This window comes from Phalacrocorax aristotelis, chromosome 3, assembly GCF_949628215.1.
Source record: "Phalacrocorax aristotelis chromosome 3, bGulAri2.1, whole genome shotgun sequence".
NCBI lineage: Eukaryota > Metazoa > Chordata > Aves > Suliformes > Phalacrocoracidae > Phalacrocorax > Phalacrocorax aristotelis.
This window is the reverse complement of record NC_134278.1, coordinates 74,423,373-74,443,270: the sequence shown is the minus strand read 5'-3', so window position 1 is coordinate 74,443,270 and position 19,898 is coordinate 74,423,373. Positions and strand designations below refer to the sequence as shown.

At 38.4% G+C, this 19,898-nt stretch overlaps 1 protein-coding gene across 6 annotated transcripts in view; it reads left to right on the top strand.

Moving 5' to 3' along the window:
* The window catches only part of UTRN (utrophin), a 390,409-nt gene that overhangs the window by 154,957 nt on the left and 215,554 nt on the right, over positions 1-19,898 (top strand). For all 6 annotated transcript variants that reach the window (XM_075088021.1, XM_075088020.1, XM_075088019.1 and 3 more), the window contains 4 exons: positions 550-667; positions 4,163-4,368; positions 5,831-5,985; positions 10,879-11,068. In XM_075088021.1, the coding sequence (XP_074944122.1) occupies positions 550-667; positions 4,163-4,368; positions 5,831-5,985; positions 10,879-11,068 (669 nt within the window). The remainder of the gene's footprint in view (positions 1-549; positions 668-4,162; positions 4,369-5,830; positions 5,986-10,878; positions 11,069-19,898) is intronic.

Genomic DNA, 19,898 nt, shown 5'->3' with positions numbered 1-19,898 from the left:
CTGTGGGTGTCTAACATAATCTGGAATTTGAAAGAATAATGTGATGTACAGTAACTTTGGAAATACTTTCTTTTAACTGTATCATACTTGTAATATGGGATTCTGGTACATTGCCAGAGTTAAATAACTATGGTTTTTTTATACAATATATAGTGTGATTGTTCCTCTATGTTCTTTTCCTTCTCCATCTCTCTCACTCTTCCCGCCTCCCTCCCCCTCATATATAAATGATCAGAGGTTGGTAAGAGGAAAATAAGTAGAGGGAGAATGAAAAAGATACTGGAAAATATTGTACGACGACTGTGGTAACTGTGTGGTTTGTACAGGTTAACCTTCACCTTTCAATTTTCAGTAACTGTAAATCAGAATATTTTTGCTTTTCAATGCAGTGCTATAACACTGTGACAATTCAAGGGTTACAATAATGATGGGAACAGCCATCTGCTTGTGGTGACACACACATGTTTTGTTTTATCTACAAGTAATACAGATGATGTTAACTAAACTCTGCTTTTTGGACATAAAAAAACATATCCTATTTCTCAACAGGTAACAAAGGCAGATTTGGACCAGAGGCACCCTCAGCTCGATTCTGTTTTTACATTGGCTCAGAATTTGAAAAACAAAACTTCCAGTTCAGACATTAGGACAGTGATCACAGAAAAATGTAAGTTTCTCCATTCTGTGTTTGCAAATACAGTATTTCCATGCCATTAAAAAAAAAATAATCTTCATATCTTTCTTTTAAACTCTTGATTTTGAGCTTAGCTGAAGTTGCCTTCCTTGAACAAACTTAAAACTTAGCAGTTAAGTGGCTTTCACTCTAGAAGGCTAATGAAAATTCCTGGAACAAGAATTGCCACTTGTTTGCTTGACTGGCATTTTTTCAAGTACAAAGGTAAATATTTTTTCTGGGATTTCAAAATATCTTATGAAGAATTTGAGTTACTTGACACTCATAGACCCAGGTATGAAGACTTTTTTTTATCGATAGATAAAAGAAATTGATCGTGTATCTTTATTTTTGTTAAGCTATGATGCGCTGGACAGTTAGGGAAGAGCACGAACATGTAGACGTAGGACAACAACTTGGTGTACGTACTTTTAAATTGTTGACTGACAGTTAGTAGAACTTTTAAATCACTGATATGTACTTGAAAATTGAGTTTCCGGTTTAGAGGTCCCCACCATCTTTTGAAAATTTTTTACCTGTACTTAAGGAAAGAAAACATAAAACTGACAGAATTAGAAACTAAAGGACAATGTGTTCATTGAACTGTTAAGCTTTGCTGTTTGCTAAGTTATAAACTTCATGCAGCAGGCAATATCACAGCAGTAAAAATGGAATGATGTATTTCCTTACGTTCTCCTCTGCAATGTAGTTTTTCTTTGGTACATCTACATGAACTTCTTTGGTGTCCATAAGACTTGCTGGAGATAATAATGGGGTCAGATAGAAAGCCCACAGGTATGTTAAAGGGTCTGATGAGATGGCATCTGCTGTCTAGGATTCACGGGAGCTATGTGTTGGTAGGGAAGTAAGATCCAAAGAAGCTAAAGCAACTTGTAGGGCCTGAGTTTTGCAGCCACACAGAACTAGGGGTCAGGTGGAAACTTGGGGGAGGATGGTAACTGTAGTCCATGGGAGTCGTTCAACAAGGGGAGATCTGGTCAGTCATAAAACATTTTTGATCCTTCAAAAAAGGTGAAAAAATAATAAAGGATCTGTGTGTTGAAATTTTGAGTTGCCTTATAGGCTAGGCTTGCCCATCCAAGGTGGGAACAGAGAAGCTGTGTATGCTGCCATGGATGAAGCTTCCTGTAGATAGCCTAGATGTGTATGAAGATTTTACTACCTGTCATGAAGCATGAGAACTGAAGGTTTTGTTGTAACTGACCTTTGTAAAGAAATGTTTGCCCTTTGAAGAACAGTGAAGCTTGGGACTACTTTATGTACCTTGTTGTTTAAACACTGAGGGGAGTATACCAATGTCCTACAAATTCCTGTGAGCCTGCTGTATCTTGTTAGATGAAGTCTAATTACTCAAATAGCTAGGAGCACAGAAATAGAGAAAAGTTTCCTTCTCTGGAACTTCCCTCCCAGTTACTGCATGGACATTGGGAATTAAAAACACTGTCTCATCGGGAATTCTTTCTAGTCTTTCTACCTTTGATACCAGACTGGTGCCCCTGACAACTTTTTCTAGGAACATACCTATTGAACCCACTGAATGCTGATGCTACCAAGAATGTCATTATTTCTCTGTCCTGTTTCAGTGGAGACTGAAGGCAGGGGAAATATATCAACAGTGCAAAGAGTAAAGCTAACCTAGTTGTCAATAGAGGAAAAATATATCAAGAAATATTCTTTCTATAATACTACTACTACTATGTAAGCATCAAATATCTGTCCATTTCAGTGAAGTTGCTATTGCAGGTAGCTGTTTCTCAGGGATACTTTTTTTCCTTCCAGCTTTGTGGGGAGGGCCTAAACACTTAAAATTTTTTCTCTGCAGTTCATTAGCCAGCACACACGGTTATAGCCTTTTTTTCACTCCTGCTGTTTTTGCTTTTGCTGTTTTGGTGAAACCACTGATCTCTCCCAGCAGCTGCTGGTTTCCTTTAAATGTACTCTTTGTCCAATATAGTAACATCTTTTTTTTAATAATAAAACCCCGTATTGATATTTGCTGTTGGGTTACTGAAGCTTTCTTCTAAGTTCTCGTTCAGCATGACCTACGCTATGCCTGAAAAATAATCCAGAAGTTGCCTGTGGGTGGAAATTGATGGGTCTATATTGCCCAGGTTATTGGGTCTGTCCACCAGTAATACAGTTACTCTGACAAGTGGCCTTTGCTGCCACAATCTCTGAGAGCTTTGTGAAACTAAACAAAATATTGTTGAATGTATTTAAGGTAAGAGATCTTCCCAAGCAGATCAAGCCTAATGGTTTTGTATGATTGTAAAAGGTTTAAAAAAAAATGCAAAGGGTAAAGTTCACTTAAGTGGTTTTAGCTTAAGCACAACCTTTGGCATTTTTACTTCATGGAAGATTGAAGTGACCTGAGTATTAAGTGTGTTCGTTTTCTAATAAAATTGTATACTTACTGGTAAGATAAATATAGTGGATGTGTTACTGCCTACCTCTTGTTGCTCAGAGTACAGATATACTCAAGAAATCCAGCTTAGTTTTTTTTGTTTGCTTTTTACATTTTTTTTAACTCTTTAGTTCCAGTGATATGTTTTCCTAATAACTGTCATGACAGGTAATAGGGAAACCTGTTTCCACCTCTATAGATTTTTCAGGTAATACAGGATTTTTTAATGGTCTGTAAGTGTTAACAACAAGGTATGATGCTATTAATTTTTCTCTGAAGGCAGACTTACTGCTTTCCCTGATGCTGGTGGTTTTTTTTGTCCTAGGCTCTTGTCATGTTGTCTTTTTCACCCTTTGCTTATTAAAGGTTAAAGCCTGTTAATCGACCATCTAATGTAGCTCTTATTTATTGAGAGGGGAACGGGATACTGGAAGGAAATGGGGTGTGATCAATAACTTCTCTGTTCTGCTGTGTAATCTACATAAGCCTGTAGAAACCTGTAGTGGAAGGAAAGTGCCAAAGTAGGTTATGACTGGAGTGTTTCTACCTTGGCCAAAATTGTGGTTATAGGTGCCACTAGACTGCCATCGACACAGTGTCTGGAAAGCTTAGTTCACTTTGTATAAGCTATCCAGATCTAGACAGTATTTATTTGTTTATTTGTACTGCTTTAAGTTGCAGATGCATAAAGATTACTTGCTGGTATAGCCATCACCCTAAAATTGTGCTCCTTGGAGCGCTGCTGCTGGCATATCTCTGCAGTGCAGCTGTGGCAGATTTGCCTCCCACATGTCTGTACTTAAAATAATGCCTTTGAAATATAGCAAAAATAATAGTTGTTACCTGTATGCTGACCTGCTTAAACAAGAGGTAGCAAAACACCTGTATTTTTAGTTTGCGCCTGTGAATGTGTAAACTACATAGCTAACTAAAATACTCAACATGGAAACTACTGTATTTGAGAATGAATCATATTATTGCCTCTTGTCCTGAGAATTAAGTGGTAGTTACAGCTACTTGTTTGTTTGCCTCAGGTTTTTCATATTCTGTGTTGTCCTCCACAGTGGAGAAGGTGAAGAACCAGTGGGACAATACCCAGCATGGTGTGGAGGTGCGGCAGCAGCAGCTGAAATACATGCTGACAGACAGCATGCAGTGGGATGAGCAAAGGCAAGAAATGGAACACCTCATGGAGCAGTGTGAGATCCGCCTGCGTTTCCTCCTGCAGGCCCCGAAAGAGGTGCTTGCCAAACAGATTTCAGACAACAAAGTAAGACCATGTACACTTTTATCTTTTCCCTACCAGACTCCTCAGTCTATGTAATGCTACTGGATTCAATTGATGTGCTAATATACAGTTTAGTTGGAGGACTGATTTGGCAGTTCTGTCTCTTTTTGGGCATGATATATTCTAAATTGTCTCTATTTTAATACATCAGACTTCCTGAGAATCACTTTCTGAGAAGGAAACAGGTGGTATGTGTACATGTGTGTCTTCTTGGAAGTGTAGTTGAAATGAGTATGGTGTAACATCAAATAAATTATATTATGCAAAAAGCTTGAACCTCAGACCAATAAAAGTTTAATTATACAGCCACAGAATACAGCACATATTACTTCATAGAAATGTATTAACAGTAGTTCAGCAAATCCTGGAATGGACCAAGTTACTTAAAGTCATCCTGAATTTCAGTTCTGATGGGTGCCAGGCATATTCAATGCTTTGTTTTTTTTCCAATCCTATGCAATCTTTGCTGCTTCTCAAATCACAGCAAACCTGCTGTGATAAATCAATAAGTCTGATGTCCTTTGTCCTGGTGACTGTCAGAAAAAGGGCAGGCTGTAGGTGGCACAGGATGAGAACTAAAGAGACAAATCAGCGAGGAGGGGCTCTTACCAGCGCAGTATTTAGAACAGGGCTATAACAGGGTTTAAAAAAGTGTGTGTGTGTATATATACATGCATATATATACATGAAGGGTGCAGCTGGGTATGGAGAGAAGCAAGGAGTATGTGAGAATTCCTCACTGATCCATAGCTATTTCAGTAAACAGTAAGATTGTGTGCTTTTTGTTGTCTTTCTCTACATGAACAGGGGATTGGAAATGGACTATTAGGTCTGCTTTGCTTTCTTAAGTGAAAGTAGGCCTGTGCCCAGACGTATAGTACAGAGATTGTAAAATACAACTGGACATATATATATGCAAATATACTTTTTTCATTTAGAAATAATCTTGAATTAAGGATTCTGTAAATTCCAGGCACCTTATGAATATCCTGCAGCAATAAGCAAACACTTCTAATGAATTTTTTCATTTCAAAACAAAAAAAAAACACCCCACAAAACAATGAAATCAAATTCTCATGCTGCACACTTAATTTATGTCACTTAGCTGCTGCTTATATCACTATTATGATAATTTAAACTTACTCGTACTACTACAAATATGGAGGTGTTTACTTCTGTTGCTAGTAAAACACAGAAAAGGATTTTTCTAGCCTTTAGTGGTTCTAGCAAATATAATTTTTCCTCACCTATTTGTGTGTTGAGTCATTCATTGTCAGGACAGTTAGCATCCGTAGATTCTTTAAGATTTTTTCTTCCAAATGAAAAATATGCACATTTTTTTCTTTCAAAATAAAAAAGTTAAAAAGGAAGGTTTTATAATGCATAACATGAAAAATAGTCTGATTTTTATTTTACTCTGTCTCATTCTGGAATTGCTTTTTAGCTGTTAGTACAGGATTTGCATAGAGGTGACATCACGGTAGCTGCATTCAATGATCTTTCTAATAAACTTCTTCGAGAGTATCGTGATGATGACACAAGGAGGGTGAAGGAAACCACTGACCAAATGAACACTTGTTGGGTTAATCTGAACCAAAGGTAATTACAAGGTTTCACTCTGTGTAGCTGTTTGTGTCTTAAACTTGTATCCTATGTATGTGTATTGCAGTCTCATCTCTGCTTTATTGCAGTGTTTAGGGCTACTGTGGATAATTAGTCACAGTTGTTCTGAGTTTTGATGATGGAAATTCCCACAGTTCACCATGGGAGGCTTCTGGATGACTTCCCATTTTTGTGGTGGTTTCTTAAAAGGGGTGGGGGGGGAAAGAAACCAACCCACTTCTCTGTGGTCTCAGGTTTGCCTGTGGCTATTATTCTCTAAGTGTCTTGGAACAGTTCTCCTGTTCCTTGATGCTGGTGTGCTTTATGTATTTGTAGTTTGTTGCTGTGCTTTCTTTTCATAAGGCTGTAAGTATTCATCTTGGTCTTCCAATGCATTAATTCATTATGGCCTTTCATCTAATGGAAACTTTCCTTGAATGGGGCTGCGCTTTGGGTTCCTGACTGCTGTGCTTTTAGCACCCCCATCTAGAAAATACTTGAGCTATAGGCCAGAGACTTACTTGAAACTTTGTCCTATTCATCCTCTGTTAATACATATTTGCAAATATGCCATAAGGAAAATATGGTATGTCCCTATACATCATTTTTCATGCAAGGTAATCTAATCTATGCAGAAATTCTTTTTAGTATTTGATAGACAATTAACATTTAGAATAGTGTCTGACTACAGCTTAAAGGTTGATGTGGTGTGTGGTTGGAGGGACGGAAGAGAAAATTGATCCTGTTTATATGGCAGTTGGGGAGATGATAACTAAAGTCTGTGTATGTATGCGTGCATATGTGCCCATGTAAAAGGAGCAACTGCTTTTGTAATGAGATGCCAGTGAAGGGAATAAAATTCCTAGATAATAAAGCCTCTGAAATGGATGTTATATCCTGGGGAGTGAGAGAACTTTGCAGTGACAAGAAGGCAGGTGATGAAGGAAGCAGAGTAGAATGTCATCTTATCCTTCTTTGGAGGAAAATGGTACTTCTGTCATTTTGTGCTTTTGATGTGGCAGCTTGCTTCCTGGTTGCGTCCATTGAGAGGTGAGGTACAAAATAGGCAAAACTTTGTATGGCTCATTCGATGTGATCGTTTGAGAGAGAATAAAAACTTGTTAGTCTCTAAATGTTCTGAGACTTAAGAGGATTTTTAAGTGAGCAAAACAGTTCATAATTCTCTGATGTGGACAACTTCTTTCCATGGTTCTTTAGAAAACTTCCAGTAGACTGTGGGAAAGGCTTTTGGTATATGACAAAACTTTCCTTAGCTTTTTACTTTTTTACTTTTTCTGAAGTAGGTCATGTGATGAGGTCATCTCCTGAAATGGCCCTTCCTGACTGTTCATTTGCATTAACGTTAGGGACTGCAGCATTTTCACCATCAGTTCATCCTTTCTATCCTCAAAGTAAACCAGTAATTTTTCCAAAAATTGCATTAACTTCATCTGAATGTAATGATGACATCTGGGGATGAAGATGCAATTAGAGAGTGAGGGGCAACAGCTCCTTGTTGGATTAGCAGTAACAGTAGACTAAAGCTCTGTAGTAGTCTCATTCACATTCAAACTTTGCAGTGTTTTGGCCAGAACTGGCATAAAACTACCCACCACTCAGAGCAGGTGATCAGCAAGAAGAGTTCCTGCCTGGAAGCCTCTAATTATTTTTGAATCTGCTTAAAGTCTGGAATAATAAGCAATTGTATTCTGCTGTGTATAATTGAAGCTCCTCAATTATCACGGGGGCTACCGTTTTGCAGTCTGCAGCCTTAGGAAGATGAGTATCTGCTTTGTTTTTTAACTAGGGAGAGAATGTAAAGGAGAACTCCAAAAGCCAGTGGGCAGCCAGAGCGTGGAGCTGCTCAACATAACCCCATGGAGCAGTGGAGTAGAATTAAAAGGGGAGAATGTGCAGTGAAAGCACCTTTTCAAGGGAATGAATGTTTTTATGCTTGCTTTAAATGCAATAAATAGAAATACTAGTGAACCTGAGTGACAAGGTTTACTTCATGTGGCAGATCTCAGGACGTGCAGGGATTGTACATGGAGCATACGTGTGGCCCTATGGCTTCTATAAGCACAGATATATATTTATAACAAAATGCTTTAAAATACTAGTTTGTTCCCATGCTTGGAGGTTGTGGAAGGGGACCTTAGTAACATCACCTGGGAGAACCACAGTCCTGAATAGCACAAGAACACTACCAGGAAGACTGAGGTCATGGCGTGTAAAGTTGAATGAGTTTATTTTAAACTGTTGGCATGAAAAGATTGAAGTTCCTCAGCTTGGCATTGTTTCTTTTTCTTGGATGTGTCTTTGCAGATAGAATCTGCTTAGACCTTTTCCATTATCACTGTGTTAAGTGAAGTTAGCTGCATTTGTAAAGGATTCTCCAGGTTCTCCTTACATTTAATTCTTATATCCTGGAAGGACCCTCTGTCCTTTGAGGCTGTTCTAATTGTACTAGAAACCTTTGAAAATCTGAGTCATCTTTTTATAGCATGGGGTAGTCGTTAATCTGCAGTACAGAATTTGCCATCGCTTTTTATTTTACATTTGTGGCCTTTACTGGAAGGAAATGAAAGTATTTGCGTCTGCTTTGTAAAAGCGTTGCTCGCTACTGCTATACAGGTCCTCTTTGAAAGCATCCATATAATCTTAGAACATTAGTTGTAAATCTGTGTTAATATATACTGCTGGAGTACGTATTTAGTGAAAGGAATGATTTTTCAGCTTTAATTCAAATATCATGACAGCAGTGGGACTGTAATAGGATTTCATTCTTTAATTTCAGTCAAGCAGAAAGTTTGAGAAATTAAAACTTCTGGCTGAAGACGACATTCTTCAATGAATGTTATTAGCTACAAAGTTCAGGTTGTCTCAATTCCTGTCTAGTACATCAGTGCTTAGACTTAGATCTGGGTCACTTAGTGTTTCATCCTTTGGGGCATTTCTTTTTCTTTGAAGGTCACCTTTATTACCAGTCTGTTCTTCCTGTTGTCACTCCTGTTCTTCCACCTTTGGCCTTAACCCCCTGCTAGGAAAGAAATCCCTGCAGAGGGAGAGGGTTTTGAAGTCAAAGCTCATAACCGTTTTTACCTTACATTTTTCTTGCAGTTCCTTGGTGTGCTCTAACTTTTGAGCTGGTGCTTGTTATCTTTTCTAGGCAATATCTATCAAACCATTTGTGATCCCTAGCACGCTAATTTTTCTTTTTTTCCCTCAAGAGGGGTAAAGCATTCCAGAGCTTCAAGCGAGAAGCAAGAATGAAGACTTCTTGCCCTGCTAGGCATTTGCCAGTAGCCAAAACTTGGGCAAGCGCGAAGTCAGGAGTGATTCACACAGTCTTATTGTGGATAAAGGAATTATTACCAAGTGACAATAAGACCTAAGCACCTAAAGTGGGGGTTGCCACACTATCTTTTTTGCAAGTAATCTCTGGAAAATTCAGTTGGTTATGCTAATACTTAAGAATGTAAGCCTGGCAGAATTGGGGTTGCATGAGATTTTCTTACTGCCCTTGAAGGAAGGCAGCTTTTCCTTGCATCTGTCTTTTCTGATATGCTAGTAAACCAGAATACCTGCTTTGAAACATCATCCTGAATGGTACTGAACATGTGCAGCTTCTTTTCTAAAAAGAATATTTTAACTGCTTTTGAAATTCGTGATTCTAAACACAACAATTCCCTTATACTGGTGAGCAGTACTGTTGCCACAGAATGGCAAGGAGGAAAAAAAGCCTAAGCAGAATAGGAGGAGGCAGGAGACACAAGTTTAGGCCTGGCTGGAGAAACGTGTTCAATTTATGTGAAAGTATCAAATGCTGAGTGTTCTGGTCTTGTCTTTCTTGAGATTAAATATCAATTTATCTTACAACGTGGTTAGTGCTTGCTGTGAAAACTTGCTACTTATTTAGAAGCAGCATTCTAGATATTTACCCTGTTAGGGATTTCTATTCAGTGTGCTGGTATGGGACTTGTTTCTTTTGCCCTGATTTTAGGAAAAGGGATACTGCAGAATAACAGCCTCAAATGGATGACATTTAGCTTGTCATGCTTTAATTAACATTGTCAATCAGAGCTTTTAAAATTGCTGACTCATAACAGTTTCCCATCTGGGTTTCCTTTCAATGACAAGGAAACAGTTCTGTTATACAGGAGTATAATGTGATCTTTGTTTCTAGGAAATCTTCTGAAGTTGCTTACCACCAATATAATCTAAATGTTTTAAATGGGGTCCTTGCATCTTAAAAAAATCCTCTTACAAACAAAACCTTTTGGTTTTGTACCAACTAGAGATCTGTTGATTGATTGAAAATTTGGGCTATATTCTGCCAGACTTTTTTTTTAGATTTAAGCATTTTGAGCATGGCTTGACTGTTATGATGGCGGTGTATTATTCCGTTTGAGTGATAGTGTCAAAAGCGTTGTCTTTTAGCAGAAAGAACCAGCTATTTGATTTTTCATCCCTCAGCACTTTAACTCTTACAAATTTAGGGAAATGTTTCTGCTTCCTGTAAGAGAAGAAAAAAATCCCCCAAATTCTAAGTGCTTCTACTCTGAATTGTTTTTGTTGATGAGGAAGAACATTCACTCTTTTCACACGTGGGAAAAACACTTCTACCATTTGCGGTAGCGTAAGTCTGTGATGGTAGTACTCAAAAAGGAAAAGCTAGGTTTTAATAGCTTTGTTTCTTCCACATGCCTTTTTAAAAAAGGCTGTGACATTTATAACTGGTTCAGAACATCTGTGGGTAGCACAGTGATATAAATAATGATAAAACAAGCTGTGACAGACGTATGGTTTCTTAATAGAGATAAGTCTCATTATGATGTATGTAGTGCTGTATGTTATGGGGAAACATTCTGACACTTGTCTTGTTTTCAGAGCTGTTGATAGGCAGAATTTCTTGGAGACAGAGCTGAAGACAGTACAGGCCTCACACAAGGATCTGGAGAGCTTCCTCAAGTGGCTTCAAGAGGCAGAGACAACGGTTAATGTTCTAGCAGATGCATCCCAGCGTGAGAACACTGCTCAGGACAGTGCCTGCATAAGGGAACTCAGAAGGCAGATGCAGGTGAGAAACTAAATAATACTGCTGTTATTCATGTTTTTCTCAATGGCAAATGTTATAAAGGAAAGCTATCTAATAGGGTGGGGAAACTTGCAGCCTATTGGAAGGTGTTTAAAAACAAGTATTTTAGAAGCCAGGTGTGTGAAGGAAGTAGATTTTTCTTCCTGAGGTTTGAAATACATTTTTTTTGTGGACATCTGTGGCACTGTGGGCTCTTATATGTCCTTGGAGGGTGACTGTATTCAGGAATTGTATACCTGGTGAAACCAAGTTGTGTTGTGTGATTTGTCCAACCAAACAAATTAATCTACCTACCTCCAAGCAAGCCCTCATGGTCTGTACTATCTCCTATCCCTGCCTGCTGCCTTCCTCCTGCTTTTCCAACAATCCAAAAAGTTGTTGTGCATAGATCATCTCTTCTCCCTCTCCTGCTGCTAGGGCAGCTCCCCAACGGGCCTGCCTTCCTGTACAGGCCACTGACTGGAAACCTGAGAAATAACTGAGCAGGAGACTGACACCACTTACAGTCCTTTTTAATATATGGACACCCTTACTTGTCTAAAATCTAGAGGGGAGATCCCTTCTCCCTGTTGAAGAAGGACAGACTAGCTGAGTACCATATCATCTGGCTGTTCCTGCCTTTGCATATCTCATACATCTCCTTTGGGGACATAGGAGGTAGAGGGAGGAGCTGGGTGCAGTCTGCATTAAGGGTACAGTGTATTGAGGGGAAACAGGAAGAAAGGGTATGGAGGCCTGACAGCTCTTTAAAGATTAATATCTTTGGGTCTGTGGCAGCAAAAGGTTGAATATAACTGGCTAAAAGGATTTTGTGTTTCTGTGATACATGACTTTCCTTTGTCCTGTTTACCTGATGTGAACACTGTTCATGTGTCATCTTTCTCATGAATGTTTTAATATACTTTTTTCCTCAGATTGCCTTATTTACCACAGTTATTTTGCTATGCACAGAACTGGGTGGCTAGATCAGTTATTAAATCCTGCACTGTGGGTTTGGAATAATGTCGTCTGTAGTCTAAATTCATGGGGTTTGAACAACTTATAATGAAAAAAAAAAAAAGCACTGCTTTCAATGGTGCTGTTAATCTGAACATATATACATTGAATCTAAATGAAACAGTTTAAATCTAAATGAGACAGTTTAAAGTATCTGATAGCAAGCTGCTCACTGTAATCATAAGGAAGAGAAAAATATGTTGTGGAAGCTTGTGTCTGTTGAAGCTGACATGTCACTCACCAATGTTTATGTAATTCTGGTCAGTTAGGTAACTCAGCTGTAGAGGTGTGGCTCTTTATGAAATGCTGAGACTAGTCTGTAATGGCAACACTTAGAAGTTAATATTATACTCTCTATGGGCAAAAAAGCCCAAATAACTACTGTAGTGGAGGTGGAAGAGCTAAAATGGGGGCCATGGGAGGCTGATAACATGAGGCAGTACTGTTCATAAGCAGACTTATTTCTGCACTGCCTTGCATTCTGTGTAGTCAATCACACCAAGATAAAGCTGTTATTCCACAATTTGCTTATTGACTCTATGTAGCTATGAAGCACCTTGGCTGTGGAAGATTGTTCTCCCTCCTTCATTGTGCTGCAGTCTGGTTAAAATTGCCAGACTTGTGATGTGTGAGGGGAGAACTGCTGGGCAAGACTGCTTGCTGTGTGGAGAAGCTCTATAAACAGCTCTTGACCATGCCTTGTAAGCAGTGAGAGGTAGACGTAGGTGCTTCAGCATGGCCTCCACTTGTTCAGAATACCATTACCTCTGTCTTTTTCTGTGACTCTATGCTTCTACGCGTTGTGGACATGAAGCATAATCACTTAGCCATGACTTTACACAATATTGTGAGCTTTTTTCCAACTACCAAATAAGTTAAGTAGAGCACGTCAAAGACTGTCATAGCATAATGGCTTCTGAAATGAACTTTTTCCCCTATCATCTTTCAAGCTCACTTTAAATATAACTGAAGACATTCATATCATGACAGTGGCAAGCACTCCAAAATCAACATTTCTCTTTTCAAATACTTGTTGAAATGAACTTCTTAAAACAAAATGAAACTCTAATGTCTTGCTGTACCTGAAAAAAAAATCAAACCCACTCCTTTGCAAGTTCTTAAGCTTAATATCTGATTAAACAAAGATAACTTCCTGTTCTTCTGTTGTGTGGTATAAAATAGCAATGTTCTCTTTGTGCTTTGACTATGTAAAGAAGTATTTCTTCTAAATGTTTATAAGAAGAATGCAGGGCTTATGACTTTCTCTGCTCTGTATGGAGATGCCTCTGTCCCCAAGGCCATTGAGTAGAACTTTACTATGAGTTTAAGGTGTGATAAATTCTAGGTGAAATATGTGCTGAACATAGACAAAACATGATGAATTGTTATTTGTCATGTATTTTCAAAATACGATCATCTGTTAAACTGGCATCTGTGTGTGTGCATAGGAGGACTATCCTCCACTAAATTTTGGGGCTGACCTATTGGGCAGCAGCTCAAACCTCTCTACAGTGGAACTGGTGATCTGGGCACTGGTGAAGCCTTGTTTTGCCTTCCTTTGCAACATCTGAGACTAGCAATAGTACTATCCAAATAATGTGAGTGTTGTAACAATTTCCTCGTGAAAAGGAGGAAATTCACAATTATAGTATCAGTCTCCTCAATTTATTCTCTCAGTATGTAAATGTTGCAGAAGACTCTCCTTTAAGGTTAGTGCCAAAACACTCCAGTCGGTCTTGCAAAACATTTAGCAGCCACCTGAAAGAAGTCAAAACCGAATTTGAAGCAAGAATCAGGAAATGAGCTAGGAAATAGTAAGAAGCAATGCTGGGTCAATGTGTGTGAAGTCCTGTGGCTACAGATGTAAAGGCATTAAAAATAATTTCAAAATTTTGTTTTGTTATAAATTAGAATCAACTAGTGGTGATGACTAGTGGTGGGCTCTCTTTGTCTTGCTGCTTGATTCAAACTTGTATATTAGATGGGAAGGAAAAAAACAGAAATGAAAGGAGGCGGCAGGTGTAGGCTTGCGGGCTCTATCTTACACAGACAAGGTTTGAGCTCTTGTACAGTTACTTCTGATTGCCTCAGTGGTTTTGCACTTGTGCTGCTTCATAGGTTTCCTCAAAAGATGTTCGGTTAACAGCATGTCAGCTAATGATGGTAGGCTAGAGCTGGTAGGTTAAAGGGGACAGACTTATGGTGGGAAAGAAGAGTAGATATAAGTGTGGATCAATGGAGTACAGGGGAATGGTTCAAGTGAGTGGTGGAGATGTGGGCGGGCAGGAAGGTGAATCTGGCAAGGTGGAGAATACACGTGCTAAGATTTCTATATACAGAGCAGAATGAAGGCTCTGTTTCTTCAAAATGATGTTGTTATTGGTGATAGACAGATCAGGAACAAAACAGAGTACCAGTAAAAGGGGTTTTCCTGAGGGCTGGTAGAAGTATTGATTCAGTTACAAAAATAAGGATGAAAAGGTTGTGTTAGCAGAATTGGATGGGAAGAGTTTTTAAACATCCTGTATGAAGAACCTGCACCTGGCATTCATTCCCTCGGATGGAAAGTATCTGAGAAAAGAGAAACCACTGTATAATGCACTGGCATCTAAGCTATGCATTTTCTAGGATCATAGGAACTTGTCATGCTACCTGTAGTTGGTGCCTCTATACTGTGCTGATTGATGTGCTTGAAATGTCTATGTGCCTGTTCATGTTGGCAATATGCACATTAAATAATATGATTACTTGTAATAGTGTCTACCACCTACTGTGGTCATAATGGCCTCCCTGAACCTTTGTTACAGCAGCCCCTCTAATACAGGTTTAGGTAGATTCATCGTGACACATTGGGAAGTAAAAAGAAATAGCTATACTGCATTGGGAATGCCTCACTGGTAGCAGAATGCTTCCATGCTCTTGATCATCCTACTGCCATCCTTAGATGGCTTGAATAATTCTGCTTTGTCATGGGAAAACCATCAAAATGATGTTAGCTCTTTGGAATCAAGCATGTCTAGAAAAAGGGGTGATGGCACAAGTGTATGCTTTTAATTTGTCAAAACCCTATCCCTTCTTGTCCTAACAAGTTATTCAGGGAAAGATTTTAATCGGAAATGGCTCCTGAAAAACATTCCTACTTTCTGGCACAAGTGAGACTCCTTTGAGATCCTTTTGACTAAATTAGCTTTAAGAGTTTTCGTAGCAGAGAGGTTTACCCCCCATGGTTTTTCCTTTTGTATTAGGTAATCTAGTTTTGAGAAGCGCCTGTGTGATTTATTAGCCTTTAACGTATGGCTGATATAATTAGGGCAGGTATTCCTCTGCTCCTCTCTCAAGATTTATAGCACAGTCTGTTATTCACTCACTCTACAGCTCTGCCAGAGCTGCGTTTAGGCTGAGAGCGAGAGCATCCTTTCCCAGAGTGAGGGAGCAAATGCTCAGTCTGCCGATAGAAAGCAGCTACTAGGGGAGAACAACTGTTGTGATACACTGGAGCCGTCTTCCTGAAGGAATTCCTTTTTTGTTCCTGCAGCTTGCAGGCTTAAATTAATAACCTTTCCTGGCTATTTAGTGCCCTCCTGAACGGTGGCAGACGCTCGGCTGCTCAACAACTTCATTTACCCTCTGCACAAGCAGAGCTGAGCAATACTGGTTAGAAGAATCCGTGACGGCTGTTTTTTTTGCATTTGCTTCGTGGGGTTATTTTGGGAGAGAAACTTATGCTATATCAACCTCCTTTGCCTTTGAAACATATAAAGCCTGTGGCTCGCAAAAGCAGTCCTGGAAGAGAGCATGCTCAGAAAGCTGGCAAATCATTGTCCAGTGCCCGGGAGGAAATGATAGTTGCTCTTCATTTATAATGCAAATTCTGAGGTGTCTTCAGAAGTGTGGCAAACTTAAAATGATGGCTGTGGTGAGAACGTCTCTGCAGAAAGTTGTGGTGTTGTTGCATCGTTTACAGAGGATGGCAGTTTCTTCTCCCCGTTACCAGAAGCTTTGTAAGGTAAGGAATGTAAGTCCTAAATCTTGAGTGTGTCTAATGCTAACTACTGTTGTGCTCTGATAAAAAGAAAAGAAAGTAAGAATGGGATGAGTGTCAAAAGTATCTAGGCTATCCTGTGTGTTTTCAAAGCCTGCCGTGCTCTTGTGCGTGTTTTTTGTTAGAATGAAATACAAAAAACCCCTGGGCTTGTCAGAGTGATACATTTTTTTAAAAAAATGTGCTCTCGCCTACCGCTTAAGTGTCTGGAAGGAAACCATTAATGTTCAATTACTGTTTGTAAAATACTACCACATCTCCTTTTCCAGAGGAGTTGGTTAATTCTTGGTGAATGCAGTACTTTAACTCCTGGGTACCCATTATGTAGCATAACTGCATTCCTCCCTACCCAGTGTTTTCACTTTGGAGCTTTATGAAACTTTTAATTAGGAATGAGTTTAGCAGAATGATGCATAGCTACGAAATTTTGACTTCACCTGCCTGTATTTATAGAGTTCTTTCAGAGATAAATAAGGATAAGTTGAAGGAAAAGCGTGGTGTTGTAGGCTGTCACTCATATTGGTATTTTTGCTGTTACCTGTTTTGGTGGCTGACTATTTCTGCTTCCACTAAGACTGTGTTTACTTTTTTATTGCACAGGTTCAGTGGTTCAGAACTTTAAGTACTGTGGTGATGATCTAAGCTACCTAGTAAAAATCTTCAAGTAGGTTGATCACTCATCAGATGGAAAGAATTTAAAAAAAAAAAATTTTCAAACTGGTCTGTAAAGTCCATGAGTTAATACTGCTGCGGTGTTAGTGCTTGTTACTGCTTGCGTGGAATGGTTATACAGTGGTGTATTATTGGACTTTAATATAAGGATCCTGCTTTGTAGCTTTGGAAAAATATAAAATTGGAGAGGTCTTCGCCTGTATACTTACATAACCTTATAGAAATTAGATTTCGTTGCCTTTGAACTTGTTTGGTTTTTTGTTTGTTTGGGAGGTTGGTGGTTTTTTCTTTTTTTTGCTTTTTATTCTTGCTGCTTGTGATACTTAAACTGCCTGTTTTTCGGTGAAGCTATGCCTAAGTTTTGCATGCAAGGTTTGTGAAAACCAAAGTGCATGACCACGTGTTGTTCTGATGATGAAGCAAAGCCTCTGTAGCTCCTCACGCTTGCTTCAATCTGAAATGTGTCTTCTATTATGAAAAATACAAAAAGGACATCAAGAAAGAGATCCCACCTCTGTAGTAGAGTTTAAGTAAGAAAAGGGTATAATGCATTATCTCATTCATAACAGTGAAGCTTATAGAAGTAGTTCTGGCATATGGGGAAAATGACATTGTTTTCAAATGGATGTTTCAGTGTGTTTCTGTTTACAAAGCTGTACTAAAAGGTGTAGCTTCGTTATGAGGAATGACATAGTTTGTGTACATACAAGGTATTTCAACAAGCATGCCTCAGTTATTCTTGTCTTTATCAATTCTATCATTAAGCAACCCTGTTTGCTGTTGTGAACAAGGCTAATCTTTTTTCATTAATGTAAAGACATAGTTTTTAATTGCCTTTTCATAAGCACTAGGAAACTAAAAGCACTTTAAAAGCTTTTTAGTCACATTTTTGTGTATAAGTTGTTTTTAACAATGTTTGTCAAATGAGATATTTGGTAACTCTTCCAGTAATAATAATTTTCTAATTTGCCTGAGAGCCTAGTAAATGGTTGGATACTTACTTTGTTGAGTTTAAATCTACCTGACGGCTAGTAAAAAAAAAATCTTCTCAAAGTCTGTTATTAAAATATGCTTTCTAGTTGAGAATCTATGCAGTGATAGCCTTGGGATTTTTTTTGTACCTTAGAATTACACATTGTATGTTTCTCTGTTTGCTAAAAGGTCACATGGCTTAGTTTTTTTTCAGATGCCTGTGCTTAGTGTACTGAAAGTAGAATTGTTGGTCTGCCTGTAGAGTTAAATCAGACACTGGTTTTGGGGAAAAAAAGAATGGTTTACAATCCCAGTCGCTTCCAGCAGGTGTCAATGTAAGGCAGTGATATATGGGAGTCTGGTGATGGAAATGTTAATACTTAGATGAGAAAATGGTATGGAAATTACAAATTAAAAGCAACTATGACAGCATGTCAGGAAGGACTTCTTGCAGTGCTCTATATACTTCTGTCTTTGGAATTTCACAAGTTTGTACATGTCTTGTGAAGTCTTCGGATGCACTAATATAGTTCAGGTCTGCCAAAGAGAAGTTATTTACTACTGAGTATATGAATTATTGCATTGCGTACAGAGAAGTTGCTTCATGAACTAGCATCTAAATGTTTCATGTGAAGTGTCCTCTGAAGCATAACAGAGTGCCAATGAAATATTTAAGACAAATTCTTGAAGTTAGTGTTTAAAACTGCACTGTTTATAAAAGAATAAACAAGACTTTATTGAACTGATTTGGGGAAAGTAATAATTGATCCTCTTATTAGCAGCTCTGTAACAGTAGCGCTCAGCATGCACAGTCTTCAATTTGCAAACTTCTTAAAAGCTGAAACAAAAATAAACACTCTGACATACAACAGCATTGCTGAAAAACAGGAAATCCAAGGTTTAGGGTATTTCTTCCCTTGCTGCTCTTTCTTTCACTAATTCCTTTATACCACGGTGAGTTTTGCCAGATGTAACTTTTCACTGGTATTGCTACTTTAAATTTTTACACTGAAATCAGTGGCATACCAGGGCAAAACGTGTACACTTAACATTGTGTTGAAAGGACAATGTGTAATAAGTTTTGCTTTATTGTTGTTAGTAGCTTTGTTTATAACCCTCTTGTAATAATTTGACACTCAGAGTGAACAACCAGAAATACATTTTGTAGGGCCTGTCATCTGCTCTGTGTTCTTGCTAATATGTGATTGCTCCCTAAAGAATGTCTTCTATTGGGTATATTGAACTAGCTCAGACAAGAATTAATTCAGACTTTTTTTATTGGGAACATCAAAAATCATGGTAAGGTACAAATCGATATATCTCTTCTGAGAGACCAGAACTACAATATTAATCCTGAAAATGAAGTAGAAAATTGGGAAGCTTTTTCTAACTTCCCTGACATAGGTGAAAGAATAGTGCATATCTGTCAGACAGGTAAATGATTACCTTGAAATATGTATCCTACTTGTGGAGCTTTCTGTGGTATTTTTGAAACACATTGCTAGCGTTCAGGGACTGGAGCATTCAGCCACTGGAGGACAGACTGAGGAACATAGCTAGTAGCTAAGAGAGTATTATCTCATTTCTTTTGTGATGACTTCTTGAGAAGAACCCTCTTTAAAAATAAATTAATAAATCAAACCCCTTCACATAAAACACTTAACCTCAAACCTGATCCAACGTGGGTCTTCACTCTTGAAATGATCCATGCTAACTTAGGTGTGTTCCTGACTTCCTCAGCTGTGAAAAGAAATGATGCATGACAAACATGTCTTGTGGTTCTTTTTCATGAATACATAACTTATAATGCAACTCTCTCATTTTCAGCTGTTTCCTTTTTTTTTTAATGGGTAGTTTTAAATCTATAAAAGCACAGAAAGTTAAAAGCACAGTGAATGCTGGGGTCAGCCAAAATCTTCTGCTGTGACATTGGTGATTGCATTCCAGAGGACATTTATGTTGAATTTTGAGAGTAGCAGCAAAAGCTCTGCTCCTATGAAATTTTGAAAAAACATGAAGGTCATGGGGGTTGGGACAAAGAAAGCATGAAAGGCTGGGAGAAATGGGTAGGTCAATCCTGGTGCCAATGAATTCAACAAAGATGAGTTTTCTAATGTTTACATGACTTCA